At 50.2% G+C, this 19,391-nt stretch overlaps 1 protein-coding gene across 1 annotated transcript in view; it reads right to left on the reverse strand.

The window, feature by feature from the left end:
* LOC144610174 (fibroblast growth factor receptor 1-like) overlaps positions 1 to 19,391 on the reverse strand; it is a 136,176-nt gene that overhangs the window by 8,198 nt on the left and 108,587 nt on the right. Inside the window, 3 exon segments of the mRNA XM_078428726.1 lie at positions 351 to 473; positions 12,672 to 12,862; positions 19,256 to 19,366. Of these exon segments, the coding sequence (XP_078284852.1) occupies positions 351 to 473; positions 12,672 to 12,862; positions 19,256 to 19,366 (425 nt within the window).

A 19,391-nucleotide genomic window follows, 5' to 3' on the forward strand; every position in this document is an offset into this window, starting at 1 on the left:
CTGAATCTGCACCGACCAACAACCTGATCCCTAGTTTGACGTGTAGTTTTACATCCTACACACGAGGGGCCAGTTGCAGAAACCAATTAACCTGCAAATTCTTCCGAATGTGGGAGAAAACCGGAGCACCCGGAGAAAACCCACGCAGTTACAGGGAGAATGCGCAAACTCCGTACAGACAGCACCCGTTGTCAGGATTGAACCCGGGTCCCTGGTGCCACGAGGCAGAGACTCTACCGCTGCGCCACCATTAACATTAACGCCCATTAATGCCCATGGGGGTGGTGAGCAGTGGGACGGTCTGCTCCCCACCCCACCCCGCCCCACCCCCCCCACCGCCAGACACTCACGTTTGTCGTCTTCTTGTAGTAATCGATGTGGTGGATATCTCGCGCCAGCCCGAAGTCGGCGATCTTCATCACGTTCTCCTCCGTCACCAGAACATTGCGAGCTGCAAGGTCCCGGTGAATGCACTGTGGGCAAGGCAAGTCCCGTCACCATGGTAACCGCGGCAGAGACAGACAGATTCTTGATTAGTGCGGGTGTCGGGGGTTATGGGGAGAAGGCGGGAGAATGGGGTTAGGAGGGAGAGACAGATCAGCCACGATTGAATGGTGGAGTAGACTTATAGACAATAGGGGTGCAGGAGGAGGCCATTCAGCCCTTCGAGCCAGCACCGCCATTCAATGTGATCATGGCTGATCATTCTCAATCAGTACCCCGTTCCTGCCTTCTCCCCATACCCCCTGACTCCGCTATCCTTAAGAGCTCTATCTAGCTCTCTCTTGAATGTATTCAGAGAATTGGCCTCCACTGCCTTCTGAGGCAGAGAATTCCACAGATTCACAACTCTCTGACTGAAAAAGTTTTTCCTCATCTCAGTTCTAAATGGCCTACCCCTTATTCTTAAACTGTGGCCCCTTGTTCTGGACTCCCCCAACATTGGGAACATGTTTCCTGCCTCTACCGTGTCCAACCCCTTAATAATCTTATACGTTTCGATAAGATCCCCTCTCATCCTTCTAAATTCCAGTGTATACAAGCCTAGTCGCTCCAGTCCTTCAACATATGATAGTCCCGCCATTCCGGGAATTAACCTAGTAAACCTCGGACTTCATGGGCCGAATGACCTCATTCTACTCCTATTCCTTATGACCTTATGTAACCGTGGACTTGCTGACCGCAGCTCGCGAGCCTCTCCGGCCAGCGACCGATTCACATCTACCGCACGGCCATCTCGTTAAACAACGCTCCAACAACTGCACGCGGGAAAAGACCATTCGGCCCCATCGCCTGTTCGCAGGACATTGCAGCACATCAACATGTCACCGTCCGTATCACTCGTTTCCCTTTCCCCGGACTCTCAGTCTGAAGGAGGGTCTCGACCCGAAACGTCACCTAATCCTTTTCTCCAGAGATGCCGCCTGACCCGCTGAGTTACTCCAACATTTTGTGTGTATCTTGGGCTTAAACCAGCACATGCAGTTCCTCCCTGCAGCCCATAATGTCCGTGCCAACATGACGCCAAGTTCAACTAATCTCCTCTGCCCACACATGATCCACATCCCACCATTTCTCTGTGTCCATCTGTGTCTCTTAAACGCCACTGTTGTATCTGCCTCCACCACCACTCCAGCGTGTTCCAGACACACACCATCCTCTGTGTAAACGAACATACCCTGCCATCTCCTTTAAACCTGGCCCTTCTCACCTTAAAGCTATACCCTTGATCTAGGAATAAGGTTCTGACTGTTTATCGCATCATAGTTTTATATGCTCCTATCAGATGTTCCCTCAACATCTCAAGATGCTCCAGAGAAAACAACCCAAGTTTGTCTAACCTCTCCTTATAGCTAATATCCTCGAATCCAGACAGCATTCTGGTAATGTAGAATCAAAGAACAGCAGGCGCTGGTTTACATAAATTGTGGAGAAGGGTCTCGACCCGAAACGTCACCCATTCATTCTCTCCAAAGATGGTGCCTGTCCCAGCAGTTACTCCAGCATTTTGTGTCCATCTTTGGAGTAACTCAGCGGGTCAGGCAGCATCTCTGGAGAACATGGATAGGTGACGTTTCACAGAGTGCTGGAGTAACTCAGCGGGTCAGGCAGCATCTCTGGAGAACATGGATAGGTGACGTTTCACTGGGTGCTGGAGTAACTCAGCGGGTCAGGCAGCATCTCTGGAGAACACGGATAGGTGACGTTTCTGGCCAGGACTCTTCTTCAGGCAGAAGGAGGGTGCTGACCCGAAATGTCATTCTGGCCATCTTTATTTTTAAATTTCTGTCCGTCTTTATTTTATAATTGAGTTTTTAGAGATAGAGAGCAGAAACAGGCCCACCAAGTCCACGCCGGCCAGCGATCCCCACATATCAACATTATCCTGCACGCATTAGGGACAATTTGCACTTATACCAAGCCAATTAACTTACAAACCTGTATGTCTTTGGAGCGTGGGAAGATCTCGGGGAAAACCCGCGCGGTCATGGGGAGACCGTACGAACTCCGTAGTCGGGATCGAAGCAGGGTCTCTGGCGCTGCAAGGCAGCAACTCTACCGCTGCACCTCTCTTCTCCATTCTGCACCCTCCCCAAAGCACAAATGCCAAAAGCACTTTCCTGCCCGATCTCCAAAGACGTACAGGTATGTAGGTTAATTGGCTGGTAAATGTAAAAATTGTCCCTAGTGGGTGTAGGATAGTGTTAATGTACGGGGATCACTGGGCGGCACGGACTTGGAGGGCCGAAAAGGCCTGTTTCCGGCTGTATATATATGATATGATATGATATCTGCTGCACACTACCAACAATGATTGAAGGGTCTTTGCTCTGATGCCCTTGAACGTAAGGGCCACACGCCATATCTTGCTGAGATGAATAGCGTGTCGTCTCCTTGTGTGGGAGTACACTACGCTTCATGCCTTGCAGTCTGCTTTTATGAACTGCTGCTCAATGGAATGCGTTTCAGGAATGCATCTCCCTCGACTTCCAATTTGGACAATGGCCCCTTTCCAAATCCATCAATCTCACCTTCGGACGGAACCAATGGTCACCGGGAGAGACAATTCCAGAGATTCACGGCCCTCTGGGAGAAGAAATCCTGCCTGATTTAAAGAAGCCAACACTCTGAAACTTGATCTGATTCTAAACTCTTCAACCCCTCAGTGAAGCAACCCAAGTGATCTTTATTTTAAAACGTTTCAACCGAACATCCAGACACTCCTTCCAGCCAGTCTCTCCGCTGCATTTCCCTTAAGTCAAGTAAATCCTTTTCTAAGGATGGAGTCCAAAACAGTGCACAGTACTCCAGATGTGGCCGAGCTAATGCTCGACATAAATTACCCTTTCAGTAAACCTCCACTGCAGTAAAGAATAACACGCAGGCTAATTGGCGGCTGGGCCCAATATTGATTCAGTCTGAATCCATACCTATCCCAGTCCCCGCGTCTTGTTGAAAACATTTTGCTGCTTTCCCCTTCTCACCAAAGTGCATAATGGCACTTTTCTTTCCATTGTAAGGTATGAGGGAACGGGGCAGTGGGTCAGACAGCCGAACTAACAGCCAGCCCGTCCAAGCCAACACCTTCCCCATTTCCTGAAGGGTGCGTGTGTGTGAGGTCGCCTCATGCCAAGAGCGTGGCACCACATGCCAGCCAGAGGGAGGCTTCCTCGAGCGGCTGGCAAACAGCGGGTACAGCGTACTGAACCTCCGAACTAAATACAGCAACAAACACTCGGACTGCTCTGCCGGCCAGATTGAAGTACGCCGGCCCCTTATCGGACGTTATCACACCTCCGTGTGATGCTACATCTCTAAACTAAGTACAGATTTCTTTGGGAAAGTGTCGGGGCGGCACAGAGGAGCAGCGGGTAGAGCTGCTGCCTCACGGCGTGAGAGATCCGGGTTCGATCCTGACCTCGGGTGCTGTGTGTGTGTGTGTGTGTGTGTGTGTGTGTGCGTGTGTGTGTGTGTGTGGAGTTTACTCGTTCTCCCTGTGACCGTGTGGGTATCCTCCTGGTACTCTGGTTTCCCCCCACACTCCAAAGAGGTGTGGGTCTGTAGGTTAATTGGCCCTCTGAAAAGTTGCCCCCCTTCCCCCTCCCCCCAGTTTCCAAGGAATGGGATAACATTGGACTAGTGTGAATGGGCGACCTATGGTCAGCATGGTGTTATTGGGCCGAAGGGCCTGATTCCATGCGTCGTCTCTAGACTAAACTAAATGGAGTTTAACATGGGAAGGTGTGACATCATGCACTCAGTAAGAGCAATCAGAATGCAGATTGATATGTAAACGGGGAGAGAGAAGGCAAGTGAGAGGTGTTTTAGAAGGATGAGAGGAGATCTTATCGAAACGTATAAGATTATTAAGGGGTTGGACACGTTAGAGGCAGGAAACATGTTCCCAATGTTGGGGGGAGTCCAGAACAAGGGGCCACAGTTTAAGAATAAGGGGTTGGCCATTTAGAACTGAGATGAGGAAAAACCTTTTCAGTCAGAGAGTTGTGAATCTGTGGAATTCTCTGCCTCAGAAGGCAGTGGAGGCCAATTCTCTGGATGCATTTAAGAGAGAGCTAGATAGAGCTCTTAAGGATAGCGGAGTCAGGGGGTATGGGGAGAAGGCAGGAACGGGGTACTGATTGAGAATGATCAGCCATGATCACATTGAATGGCGGTGCTGGCTCGAAGGGTCGAATGGCCTCCTCCTGCACCTATTGTCTATTGTCTATTCAGAGGGGCCGAGATGCATAACTCATTGACGGTTTGCAGGCAGGTCCAACACAGGTGGTTAAGAAGGCAAACAGTGTAGGGCCTTGGAGTCACACAGCACGGAAAAAGGCCCTTCAGCCCAACTCGCACATACCGACCAAGATGCTCCATCTAAGCTAGTCCACTTGCCTGCATTCGACCCCCACCACTCGAAAACATTCTTACCATGTGTCTGCCCAAGTGTCTTTGAAATGTGGTTATTAGGACTTGCCAACCATCTCACTCCCAAATACGGGACAAGGTGACGTCACCGCCCCGCGCCCCACGTGACCTCACCCAGCCAGCGGCCACGTGCTCGCGCTCCACCAACGGCGGCCGCCCGGGCCGGGAGGTGGGTTGCTACACAACCTCCGTTAGGCGAGCACACTCCGTTACCCTACACTGTCCCGGCCGACAGCGGCCTAATACGTGACAAGGGCGGTCCCGTACAGGACAAACCAATTTAGCCCAAAATACGGGATGTCCCGGCTAATACGGGACAGTTGGCAACCCTAATGGTTATCGGACCTGCCTCAACTACCTCCTCTGGCAGCTCGTGTCGGAACGAACTACAGGTCAAGTCAAGTCAATTTTATTTGTATAGCACAATTAAAAACAACCCACGTTGACCAAAGTGCTGTACATCTGATTAGGTTCCAATGGAAAAAAAATGAAACATACAGTAGCACACAAACAGTTCACAGCGCCTCCTCAATGAGCCTCAAACGCTAGGGAGTAGAAATAGGTTTTGAGCCTGGACTTAAAGGAGTCGATGGAGGGGGCAGTTCCGATGGGGAGAGGGATGCTGTTCCACAGTCTAGGAGCTGCAACCGCAAAAGCGCAGTCACCCCTGAGCTTAAGCCTAGACCGCGGGATAGTGAGTAGCCCCAAGTCGGCCGACCTGAGGGACCTGGAGTTAGAGAGGGGGGTTAGAAGATTTTTGATGTAGGGGGGGGAATGTCCATTTAGGGCTTTATACGTGAATAGGAGGAGCTTGAAGTTGATTCTGTACCGTACAGGGAGCCAGTGGAGAGAGGCCAGAATCGGGGTGATGTGGTCCCTTTTACGGGTACCCGTCAGGAGTCTCGCTGCGGCGTTTTGGACCAGTTGCAGGCGGGACAGGGAAGATTGGCTGATCCCAGTGTATAGGGAGTTGCAGTAGTCTAGGCGGGAGGAAATGAAAGGGTGAATGATTTTTTCTGTGTCGTCGAATTGGAGGAAAGGTTTGATTTTAGCTATGGTTCGAAGTTGGAAGAAGCTGGCTTTTACCACAGCGTTGACTTGCTTATCAAATTTTAATGCAGAGTCAAATATCATGCCGAGGTTTTTGACATGCGGTTTGACTAGGCAGGATAGACTTCCAAGACTGCCTGTTATCGATTTGATGGAGTCGGGGGGGGGGGCCGAATAGGATGACCTCAGACTTGCTCTCATTTAATTGGAGGAAGTTCTGTGCCATCCAACATTTTATGTCCTCAAGGCAGTGTAAGAGGCTGTTTAAATTTGACTGGTTGTTGGGTTTCAGGGGGAGGTAAAGCTGAGTGTCATCGGCATAGCAGTGGAAAGAAATGCCGTGCCTTTGAATGATTTGGCCAAGGGGGAGCATGTATAGAGAGAAGAGAATGGGGCCTAGGATGGAGCCTTGTGGAACTCCGCAGGAGAGGCTAGCTGGAGCAGAGGAATAACTGCCTATGTTGATGGCGAAACTCCTATCTTTGAGGTACGAAGCGAACCAGCTCAGGGCAGTGCCATCAATGCCAACCGCGTACCGGAGACGGTCAATAAGGATGGTGTGGTCCACTGTATCGAACGCTGCGCTGAGGTCGAGAAGGAGCAGGATTGCACAGTCGCCGGTGTCGATGGCGAGAAGCAGGTCGTTGTGTACCTTCAACAAGGCAGACTCTGTGCTGTGGTGGGCTCTGAAACCTGACTGGAAACTTTCCAGGATGGTGTTTTGGTGTAGGTAGGGCACTAATTGGTTTAGAATTGCCTTTTCAAGGACTTTTGACAGGAATGGCAGTTTGGAAATGGGTCTGTAGTTGCTAGGCAAGGTGGGGTCTAGGTTAGGTTTTTTCAGTAGGGGCTGGACCACCGCGTGCTTGAAACTGGTTGGAACAGTGCCAGTGGCCAGAGAACTGTTGATAATAGAGAGGATGCTGGGACCGGCTATTGCAATGACATCCTTCAGAAGGGCAGTGGGGGCAGGATCAAGGGGGCAGGTTGCAGGTTTCATAGCGGAGACAAGCTTTGCAAGGGAGGATAGAGTGACGGGTTGGAAGCAGTCCAATTTAGATGAACAGACTAGTGAGACAGCTAGGTCACGGGTGGGAGGGGAAATGTTCATTCTAATGTTCTCAACTTTGTTGGTGAAAAATTTAGCGAATTCTTCGCACTTAGCAGGGGACCCAACTAAGCTGGTACTGGGGGTGGGACATATGACAGAGTGCTGGTTTAAATCAAAGGCAGACACAAAATGCTTGAGTAACTCAGCGGGATGGGCAGCATCTCTGGAGAGAAGGAATGGGTGACGTTTCGGGTCGAGGCCCTTCTTCAGACTACTCTGGCAGCTCGTTCCTTACGCCCACGACCTTCTGAGTGAAAATGTTGCCCCTCAGGTTCCTATTAAATCTTGCCTCTCCCACCTTGAACCTCATGTTCCCTGGTTCTTGATTCCCTTACCCTGGATAAAAGATGGCGCATCCACCATCCACTATCTATTGCCCACATGATTCTATACACCTCAGTAAGATCACTCCTCAGCCCCCAGCTCTCCAAGGATTAGATCGGGTAGACGCACAGAGTCTTTTACCCAGAGTAGGGGAATCGAGGACCAGAGGACATAGGTTCAAGGTGAAGGGGAAAAGATTTAATAGGAATCTGAGGGGTAACTTTTTCACACAGAGGGTGGTGGGTGTATGGAACAAGCTGCCAGAGGAGGTAGTTGAGGCTGGGACTATCCCATCGTTTAAGAAACAGTTGGACAGGTACATGGATAGGACAGGTTTGGAGGGTTATGGACCAAGCGCGGGCAGGTGGGACTAGGGTAGCTGGGACATTGTTGGCCGGTGTGGGCCCAGACTGTGTCACTCTATGACTCTATGATTAAAGCCCCAGCCTTCCCAACCTCTCTGCATAGTTCAGGCCCACGAGCCATGCCAATCCTTTTGTTGTGAAGGGGTTGGAGTTTAAGATGAGGGCTTGTTGCAGATGCACAGGGTGCTGGTGAGGCCACACCTCGAGCACTCTGGAAGTTGCTTAATAAATGGATGTCTGGAAGCAGTCTAGAAGCGATTTACCAGGACGATTCTGGATCAAGAGGGTTGTCCTTGGGGTTGCCAACTGTCCCGTATTAGCCGGGACATCCCGTATTTTGGGCTAAATTAGTTTGTCCCATATTAGGGACCGCCTTTGTCCCGTATTTGGGCCGGGGCGTGCTGTAGGCCTGGACGCTGTAGGCCCAGAAGCTGCAGGCCCGGATAGTCTAGGTCAGGAGGCCCAGGCGCCGCCTAACGGAGGTTTCGTGGCAACCCGCCTCCCGGCCCGGGAGGCCACCATTGGAGGAGTGGGAGCACGTGGCCGCTGGCTGGGTGAGGTCACGTGGGGCGCGGGGCGGTGTCATTACCCTGTCCCTTATTTGGGAGTGGGATAGTTGGCAACCCTAGTTGTCCTATCAAGAGTGTGGCACAGTGGGTAGAGCCATTGCCTCAAAGCGCCAGAGACCCAGGTTCAATTCTGACCTTGGGTGCTGTTGATGTGGAGTTTGCCGGTTCTATCCTGTGACCCTGTGGGTTTCCTCCGGGTGCTCCGGTTCCCTCCCAAAGCCATGCGGGCTTGCAAGCTAATCATCCCTCTGTCATTGCCCCTGGCGTACGGGGAGTGGATGAGAAGGTGGGATAACATTGAGCGAGTGTGAACGGGTGATCGATGGTCAGCGTGGACTTGGTGGGCTGAAGGGCCTGTTCCCATGCTGTAACTCTAAACTAAACTGAGAGAGGCTGGGCGGTTTGGGTTTGTATTCTTTGCCGTTTAGTACAACGAGGGGTAACCATATTCGAACCTATAAGATGTTGTGGGGTGAGGGGGTCATTGTAAATTGTTCTAAACTGTCCCTCGTATGTGTAGGATAGGACTAGTGTGCAGGGATCGCTGGTCGGCATGGACCTGGTGGGCTGAAGGGCCTGTATCTCTAAACTAAACTTGAGCTGACCATTGCAGTCCAGAGTCCTGGCCAGGCGCTGCACGTTGGACTGCGTTGAAGAAAGATGCATAAGTCACAGAAGTAGAATTAGGCCATTCGGCCCACCATGTCCACTCCGCCATTCAACCATGGCTGATCTATCTCTCCCTCCTAACCCCATTCTCCTTCTTTCTCCCCACAACCTCTGACACCCGTACTAATCAAGAATCTATCTATCTCTGCCTCAAAAAGTATCCACTGACTTGGCCTCCACAGCCTTCTGTGGCAATGAATTCCACAGATTCACCACCCTCTGACTAAAGAACTGTCTCCTCATCTCCTTCCTAAAAGAACGTCCTTTAATTCTGAGGCTGTGACCTCTAGTCCTAGACTCTCCCACTAGTGGAAACATCCTCTCCACAGCATGTGGAGCCTTTCACTATTCTGTACGTTTCAATGAGGTCCCCCCTCATTCTTCTAAACTCCAGCGAGTACAGGCCCAGTGCTGACAAAGGCTCATCGTAGGTTAACCCTACTGTGGTGGGCACAGTTCCCAGTCCCTCCTCGTGTGAAAAATAGCCCAGAACTAGGCCATGCAGTCTCAAGGGATCACCCAATTTAGACTGAAATAATTTAGAACAATTTAGACAGAATCCTTCACTGCGAGAGTTGTGGACCTTTGGAATGTGTGGATTTAGAATGCGGTGAGGAAAACAAAGAGGAAATATATTTTTTAGGAGATGAGGGATTGGCAGATGTACGTGTGGTGAGTAGATTTATCTTCACCACACTGCATTCATTATGCAGCCACACGCCCAATTCTACACGGAGCAGAGTTATTTATCCTCTGTTGGTCTTTGTCCAAAGACTTGTGCCAGTCCAAGATGTCTTCTCGAATCAAGAGTGATTTATTGTCAGATGTACCCAGAATGGAACATTGAAATCCTTACTTGCAGCAGCACAACAGGTTTGTAAACACAAAGGTAGACACAGAATGCTGGAGTAACTCAGCGGGACGGGCAGCATCTCTGGAGAGAAGGAATGGGTGATGTATTGGGTCAAGACCCTTCTCCATTCCTTCTCCCCAGAGATGTTGCCAGACCCGCTGAGTTACTCCAGCATTTTGTGTCTACCTTCGATTTAAACCAGCATCTGCAGTTCTTACCTACACAGGTTTGTAAACACAGTACTCTATTAATAATATAATAAATAAGCACATTAAAATAATCAATAATCAGAAAACCTAATACAGTAAACCCTCGTTATAACGGTCCGGTGGGAATGGTGTCTGTTATTGCCAATTGTCTGCTATAACAGAGTAAGGGATTATCATTGTGTAAGTAGTGGAAACGAAGAACTGCAGATGCTGTCTAATGCACAAAAGAACACAAAGTTCTGGAGTAACTCAGCGGGTCAGGCAGCATCTCTGGAGAACATGGATAGGTGACGTTTCACAGAGTGCTGGAGTAACTCAGCGGGTCAGGCAGCATCTCTGGAGAACATGGATAGGTGACGTTTCACAGAGTGCTGGAGTAACTCAGCGGGTCGGGCAGCATCTCTGGAGAACATGGGTGGGTGATATTTTGGGTCGACTATCTTCAGACTCGGCCTGGTACTGGGCCTGGGTGGGTTGATGTCGCCGGCCTGCTGGGGGGGAGGCGAGGATCGGCGGAGGCGAGGAGTCGATGGTCGTGGGTGAGGGTCGGTGGTGGTGATGTCAGGCGAGGGAGCTGTGTGGGCCGGCGGTGTGTCCGGTCTGGAAGTGGCCGGGGTGGCGGTGTGGGCTGGGGGTGGCACCGGCAGCCTGGACCAGTGGTGAAGGTCAGTCCACTATAACCAAATCCCGTTATAAAGAGGTCCGTAACAGCAAGGGTTCACTGTATTGGGCAAAAACCAGAACTAAGCCTGAAGTCCCAGATCGCATCTTGGGTTGGCTCCAATGCCTGGTGTCCACCATGTGGGTAGACATGCCAGGTGGGCATTGTTGTGGTTCAATGGTCCAATATACACACAGGGGGTAAATTACAGGGCTAAACAACAGGGTTAGACTTAGGCGTTGAGATAGAGCATGGAAACAGGCCCTTCAGCCCACCGAGTCTACACTGACCAGCGATCAGCCTGTTCACTAGCATTATCCTGCACACTAGGGACAATTCACAATTGATGGAAGGCCAACTAACCTACGAACCTGCACGTCTTTGGAATGTGGGTTGAAACCGGAGCACCAGGAGGAAACCCACGCGGTCACAGGCAAAACGTATATGCTCCGTACAGACAGCACCCGTTGATAGTATTTATTCACAAAATGTTGGAGTAACTCAGCAGGTCAGGCAGCATCTCAGGAGAGAAGGAATGGGTGACGTTTCGGGTCGAAACGTCACCCATTCCTTCTCTCCTGAGATGCTGCCCGACCTGCTGAGTTACTCCAGCATTTTGTGAATAAATACCTTTGATTTGTATCAGCATCTGCAGTTATTTTCTTACACCTGTTGATGGGATCGAACCAGGGTCTCTGGCACTGTAAGGTAGCAACTCTACCGCTGCACAACCGCGCTGCCCGAGTTACGGCCTGTGCTTCAGCAGGAAGGCTGGCTCTGTCCTGGGGGCCGAGCTGGATTCGTGGGAGGATGCTCCTCAAACTGCAGAGCATCCTGGACAATACAGCTCGCCCCCTCCATGACACACTGGTCAACCTGAGGAGCACCTTCAGCAACAGACTGGTCCCACCAAGATGCAGCATGGAACACCACAGGAGATCCTTCTTCCCTGGGGCTATCAAACTGTACAACAGGGAGGCACGGTGGCGCAGTGGTAGAGATGCTGACCCGGGTGGTAGACCCGGGTTCCATCCCGACTACGGGCGCCGTCTGTACAGAGTTTGTACGTTCTCCCTGCTTGGGTTTTCTCCGAGATCTTCGATTTCCTCGCACACTGCAAAGACGTGCAGGTTTGTAGGTTGATTGGCTTGGTAAATGTAAAAGTTGTCCCTTGTGTGCGGGGATCGCTGGTCGGCGCGGACCCGGTGGGCTGAAGGGCCTGTTTCGGCGCTGTATCTCCAAACTAAACTGAACTAACTGCTCCCCCTTCTGTCGTGGGGTAGACTGAGACTGAGACTGAGACTGACTCCCCTCCACGATCTTTGCACAACCCCAATCCTTCCACTGGTCATTTTAATTTCATGTATCATGTTGGCAGACCAATTTCAATAGACAATAGACAATAGGTGCAGGAGTAGGCCTGGAATATGTTTATTGAACATATTCACGCGCCATGTGTTTTGATCATATTCTTTCATTTATTATTATGGTCTGGTCAGTGATAGCAAGATTAGTTATTATTGATTATTCCCAAATAGACAATAGGTGCAGGAGGAGGCCATTCGGCCCTTCGAGCCAGCACCGCCATTCAATGTGATCATGGCTGATCATTCTCAATCAGTACCCCGTTCCTGCCTTCTCCCCATACCCCCTGACTCCGCTATCCTTAAGAGCTCTATCTAGCTTGAATGCATTCAGAGAATTGGCCTCCACTGCCTTCTGAGGCAGAGAATTCCACAGATTCACAACTCTCTGACTGAAAAAGTTTTTCCTCATCTCCGTTCTAAATGGCCTACCCCTTATCCTTAAACTGTGGCCCCATGTTCTGGACTCCCCCAACATTGGGAACATGTTTCCTGCCTCTAACGTGTCCAACCCCTCCTGGGATATATAAAGTTCTATCGTAAATGTAGGGAGCAGACGCTTACCTTCTTCGAGGCCAGGTACTCCATGCCCCTGGACACCTGGTACGCACAGGAGACCAGGTCTTTGAAGGAGAGTTGCTCGTTGGGCATGTGGGTGGGGTTGTAGCAGTATTCCATGCCAGGGGGCCGTCGGGCACGCAGGTACTCACGTAGGTTGCCCTTGGAGGCAAACTCGACGATGACGTACAGTGGACCTGCGTGGGAACATCACAGTCAAATGACACAGGACTTACTTAGAAACATAGAAAATAGGTGCAGGAGTAGGCCATTTGGCCCTTCCGAGCCGGCACCGCCATTCAATATGATCATGGCTGATCATCCAAAATTAGTAACCCGTGCCAGCTTTCTCCTCATATCCCTTGATTCCATTAGCCAAAAGAGCTATGTCTAACTCTCTCTGGAAAACATTCAGTGAATTGGCCTCCACTGCCTTCGGTGGCAGGGAATTCCACAGATTCACAACTCCCTGGGTGAAAGCGTTTTTCCTCACCTCAGCTCTTAATGGCCGACCCCTAGTCAAAAGGAAGTGAGACATGTGTTTAGCTGACAATCGGGGTTGAACTTGAGGAAAGCTCGAGGTGTGTTTGTCGCTCTGTGTCTGTCAGAGCTGCATGAATCACAGCAGTTTCTTTTAGTTTAGTGTTTATCATATCATATCATATATATACAGCGCGGAAACAAGCCTTTTCGGCCCACCAAGTCCGCGCCGCCCAGCGATCCCCGCACATTAACACTATCCTACACACACTAGGGACAATTTTTTACATTTTACAATTTTTTACATTTTACATTTTACATTTACCCAGTCAAATTAACCTACATACCCGTACGGCTTTGGAGTGTGGGAGGAAACCGAAGATCTCGGAGAAAACCCACGCAGGTCACGGGGAGAACGTACAAACTCCTTACAGTACAGCACCCGTAGTCAGGATCGAACCTGAGTCTCCGGCGCTGCATTCGCTGTAAAGCAGCAACTCTACCGCTGCGCCACCGTGCCGCCCTTTAGTTTAGAGGCACAGCGCGGAAACGGGCCCTTCGGCCCACCGAGTCTAGCAATCACCCTGCACATTAACACTGTCCTAGATCACACGGGGGACAATCTACAATTTCACCCAAAGCCAATTAACCTACAAACCTGGACGCCTTTGGAGAGTGGGAGGAGACCGGAGAAAACCCACGCAGGTCACCGGGAAAAGGTATGACTAGGCTTGTATACACTGGAATTTAGAAGGATGAGAGGGGATCTTATCGAAGCGTATAAGATTATTAAGGGGTTGGACACGTTAGAGGCAGGAAACATGTTCCCGTTACTCAGCGGGACGGGCGGCATCTCGGGAGACCCCACGGAGCGGAGCCGTGCGGCGGGGGGGGCGATGGGGCCTGGCTCGGCATGTTCAGCCACCACACCGTGGGGCAGGGTCACCCACCTGTCCAGGGTGGGAGAATTGGGTTTGGTCAGGCAGCATCTCAGCAGGTGACTTTTCGGGTCGAGACCCTTCTTCAGACTGATGTCGGGGGAGGGGGCGGGTACAGTCTGAAGAAGGGTCTCGACCCGAAACGTCACCCATTCCTTCTCTCCCGAGATGCTGCCTGACCCGCTGAGTTACTCCAGCATTTTGTGTCTACCTTCGATTTAAACCAGCACCTGCAGTTCTTTCCCACACAGGTTTGTAAACACAGTTACTCTATAAATAATATAATAAATAAGCAAGAAAAAAAAATCAATAATCAAAAAACCTAACCCTCGTTATAGCAGACCGGTGGGAATGGTGTCTGTTATTGCCAATTGTCTGCTATAACAGAGCAAGGGATTATCATTGTAGTATAAGAAAATAACTGCAGATGCTGGTACAAATCGAAGGTATTTATTCACAAAATGCTGGAGTAACTCAGCAGGTCAGGCAGCATCTCAGGAGAGAAGGAATGGGTGACGTTTCGGGTCGAGACCCTTCTTCAGATTATCATTGATTCTTCAGATTATCAGGGATTATCATTGTGTAAGTAGTGGAAACGAAGAACTGCAGATGCTGTCGAATGCACAAAAGGATACCAAGTGCTGGAGTAACTCGTGGGGTAGACTGAGGCCGACCGAAACTGAGACTGCTGGCAGATCAATCTCCCTCCTGGGATAAATAAAGTTCTATCATATCGTATCGTATCATAGATCAGGGGCAATGGTGTTCAGTCTGAGGAAGGGTCTTCACCCTCCTCTAAACTCCAGCGAGTACAGGCCCAGTGCCGTCAAACGCTCAAACCCACTCGTTCCTGGGATCGTTCCTTGTAAACGTCCTCTGGACCCTCTCCAGAGCCAGCACATCCTTCGTCAGATGTGGGGCCCACAACTGCTCCAAACGCAGCGACGGCCTCATACAATACAATACAATATATCTTTATTGTCATTGTACCCAGGGGTACAACGAGATTGGGAATGCGCCTCCCATACGATGCAATAATTTAAGTAATTTAGACAACAGCAACCCAACAAAACAATTGTAACAGTTTTAGACAGGGTAAGTGCACCAATGCAGACCAGGTTGCAGTGATACAGATGGTTGCAGTTGGCACCGGCCCTCGGTCACAAACTCCAGGGAACTGCGCCGCTTCACGTCGCTCAGTGCTTGAGAATCAAGCGACCATTGGCGCTAAAGAAGGTTAGTTTAGTTTAGAATGAAGACACAAAATGCTGGAGTAACTCAACGGGTCAGGCAGCATCTCTGGAGGAAAAGGATGGATGACGTTTGGTTTAGTTTGGAGACACAGCGTGGAAACAGGCTCTTCCATCCACCGAGTCCACGCCGACCCGCGACCCCCCACTCACTAGTTCCATCCTACATGCTCGGGACACGCTGCAGAAGCCAATTGACCTCCAAACCCGCACGTCTTTGGGGAGCCGGAGGAAGCCCACACGGTCACGGGGAGAACGTAAACATACAGACGTACGAACAAACGTACAGACAGCAGCATGTGGAGCCTTTCACTATTCTGCACCTTCCGATGAGGTCCTCCCTCATTCTTCTAAACTCCAGCGAGTACAGGCCCAGTGCCGACAAAGGCTCATTGTAGGTTAACCCTACTGTGGCGGACACAGTTCCCAGTCCCTCCTGGTGTGAAAAATAGCCCAGAACTAGGCCATGCAGTCTCAAGGGATCACCCAATTTAGACTGAAATAATCTAGAACAATTTAAGACAGAAACCTTCACTCCGAGAGTTGTGGACCTTTGGAATGTGCGGGTTTAGAATGCGGTGAGGAAAACAAAGAGGAAAATATTTTTTAGGAGATGAGGGATTGGCAGATGTACGTGTGGTGAGTAGATTTATCTTCACCACACTGCATTCATTATGCAGCCACACGCCCAATTCTACACGGAGCAGAGTTATTTATCCTCTGTTGGTCGTTGTCCAAAGACTTGTGCCAGTCCAAGATGTCTTCTCGAGTCAAGAGTGATTGATTGTCACATGTACCCAGAATGGAACATTGAAATCCTTACTTGTGAGAATCTATGCTATTAGCTGATATAGTCAATTAGAGATATTATATTTTGTTGTAGTAGAGATGGTTTCTTTTGTTGTTTTAGCTAATATAAAATGAATGCTTATTTTAGTGGAAAGCAGTAAGATGGATGCTTGTGGCAGAAATGTTATCCTTGGGAACAGAATGTGTTTGTCCCTTTACGAATGATAAGGAGTGTACAGAAGAGATGGGCTATTGTCCTCTCCCACTACTCTGTCTGACTGCGAGTGCTGTGTATTGAAACAGTAAAGCAAGGTCATGCAGCTACGAGATTGCTCGTCTATAGAGATAAGAAAGTTTCTTTCTTAGTAACAACTCCTTATTTGGGTGCGTGTGAAAGTAGGAAAAGTTTTGAATCCACTCTAGGTAAATTGATGCGTTTCTCTAAAAACATGTGACTTATATTAATGGTTTGGTTTCTGAGCATGTGACCTGTATCAATGATTTTGTCTTCTCTGTAACCATGGGAATTGTAATCAATGATTTTGTCTTCTCTGTAACCATGGGAATTGTATTAGATGTGTAATTGGTCCTTGATTTCTTTTTGTCACACCCCTCTTTTTCTGTATAAAAAGTAAACAATGGTGGAGAAGTTGTTCTTCCCCTCCCCTGAGTTGAGATCTTTTCAGACACTAGTGTTGAGTCTGGAGATCCTCTTGGGGAAGAACCCCATGGTGGAATAAATCTGATGTGCTAATCCAGTATCACGTGTGATTATTCAGACTGAAGGTAAAGAACTTGATTTAACACTTGCAGCAGCACAATAGGTTTGTAAACACAAGGTAGACACAAAATGCTGGAGTAACTCAGCGGGACAGGCAGCATCTCTGGAGAGAAGGAATGGGTGACGTTTCGGGTCGAGACCCTTCTTCAGACCCGAATCGTCACCCATTCCTTCTCTCCAGAGACGCTGCCAGACCCGCTGAGTTACTCCAGCATTTTGCGCCTATCTTCAATTTAAACCAGCATCTGCAGTTCTTTCCTACGCCATGGCGTTTAATTCAGATTTGTTTATTGTCATGTGTACCGAGGTACAGTGAAAAGCTAACCAGTCAGCGGAAAGGCAAAACATGATTACAGTCGAACCATTTACAGTGTATAGATACATGATAAGGGAATGACGTTTAGTGCAAGGTGAAGCCAGTAAAGTCCGATCAAGGATAGTCCGAGGGTCACCAATGAGGTAGATAGTAGTTCAGCACTGCTCTCTGGTTGTGGTAGGATGGCTCAGTTGCCTGATAACAGCCGGGAAAGAAACTGTCCCTGAATCTGGAGGTGTGCGTTTACATACTTCTGTACCTCTTGCCTGATGGGAGAGGGGAGAAGAGGGAGTGGCCGGGGTGAGACTGGTCCTTGATGATGCTGCTGGCCTTGCCGAGGCAGCGTGAGGTGTAGATGGATTTAGATTTAGATTTAGAGATACAGCGTGGAAACAGGCCCTTCGGCCCACCGAGTCCGCGCCGCCCAGCGATCCCCGCACACTAACACTATCCTACTATCCTACTAGGGACAATTTTTACATTTGCCCAGCCAATTAACCTACAAACCTGCACGTCTTTGGAGTGTGGGAGGAAATCGAAGATCTCGGAGAAAACCCACGCAGGTCACGGGGAGAACGTACAAACTCTGTACAGACGGAGACAGTGGAAGGGAGAGAACTCTATCTCAGGTCTGCATTGCCACCCATTCCGGTCGTAGTTTGTCATCAGGTCAAAAGTGATAGGTGCAGAATGAGGCCATTCAGCCCATCACTCTGCCATTCGATCATGACTGATCTATCTCTCCCTCCTAACCCCATTCTCCTGCCTTCTCCCCATAACCCTTGACACCCGTACTAATCATGAATCAATCTATCTCTGCCTTGAAAATACCCATCGACTTGGCCCCCACACCCGTCTGTGGTCTGACCATAAGCTCTGCTCTGCAGTTCCACCAGAACTCTGAGTGACCCCTTGCTCACACCTCAATCTCCAACGGCTCTTCAAAGTACCGAGAGACTCCGCTTCCACTGCCCTTGTGTCCTGTATCTGGGTGGGCTCGATTGCAATCACGTTCAGTCTTTCTGCTGACTGGTTATCACGCAACAAAAAAACCCGCTCCCCGAGACTGGAGAAGCCTCATTGAAATAGCAGATGGGACGGGAGGGCCTCGAACAGCAAGGACTCGGCCAGCAATCAGTGGGGAGGTAAAGAACTTTACAAACACTTAGAAACGTGACCATGAAACTGACAGGATTGTTATCACAAGATTGAGGATTGGACAGGTGGGGTGTACCTGGGAGAGATGCAATGGACAGGTGGGGTGTACCTGGGAGAGATGCAATGGACAGGTAGGGTGTACCTGGGAGAGATGGAATGGACAGGTAGGGTGTACCTGGGAGAGATGCAATGGACAGGTGGGGTGTACCTGGGCAAGATGCAATGGACAGATAGGGTTTACCTGGGCAAGATGCAATGGACAGGTGGGATGTACCTGGGAGAGTTAGTTTAGAGATACAGCGCGGAAACAGGCCCTTCGGCCCACCAGGTCCTCGCCGATCAGCGATCCCCACTATCGTGGATCAACACTATCCTGCACCCACCAGGGACAATTTACATTTATACCAAGTCAATTAACCTACGAACCTGTACGTCTTTGGAGCGTGGGAGGAAACCGAAGATCTTGGAGAAAACCCACGCAGCTCACGGGGAGAACGTACAAACTCCGTACAGACGGCGCCCGTAGTCGGGATTAAACCTGGGTCTCCGGCGCTGCATTCGCTGTAAGGCGGCAACTCTACCGCTGCGCCACCGTGCTGCCTTAAATTTGCAATGGACAGGTAGGGGATAGCCAGAGATGCCATGGACAGGGAGTGCTGGGCCTGGGGTTGGCATGGAGTGGGTGTGTTGGGCCTGGGGTTGGCATGGACACGGAGTGTTGGGCTGGGAGTGTTGGCATGGACAGGGAGTGTTGGGTTGGGAGTGTTGGCATGGACGGAGTGTTGGGCCGGGGGAGTTGCTGGCTGAAGGGGAGTGTCTGGGAGGGAGGGGGGCTGGGTGGGGAAGGATCGGTCCCGTGCCCGGCCGGCTGTACGCACCGTCTTGAGTACACGCCCCCAGCAGGTTGATGATGTTCTTGTGTTTGCCAATCATCTTCATCATCTCCATCTCCGAGATGAGGTCGGACAGATCCTTCTCTGTGGCGTCAGCTGTGGAGAGAGGGAGGGAGGGAGG

This window comes from Rhinoraja longicauda, chromosome 36 (assembly GCF_053455715.1).
Source record: "Rhinoraja longicauda isolate Sanriku21f chromosome 36, sRhiLon1.1, whole genome shotgun sequence".
NCBI lineage: Eukaryota > Metazoa > Chordata > Chondrichthyes > Rajiformes > Arhynchobatidae > Rhinoraja > Rhinoraja longicauda.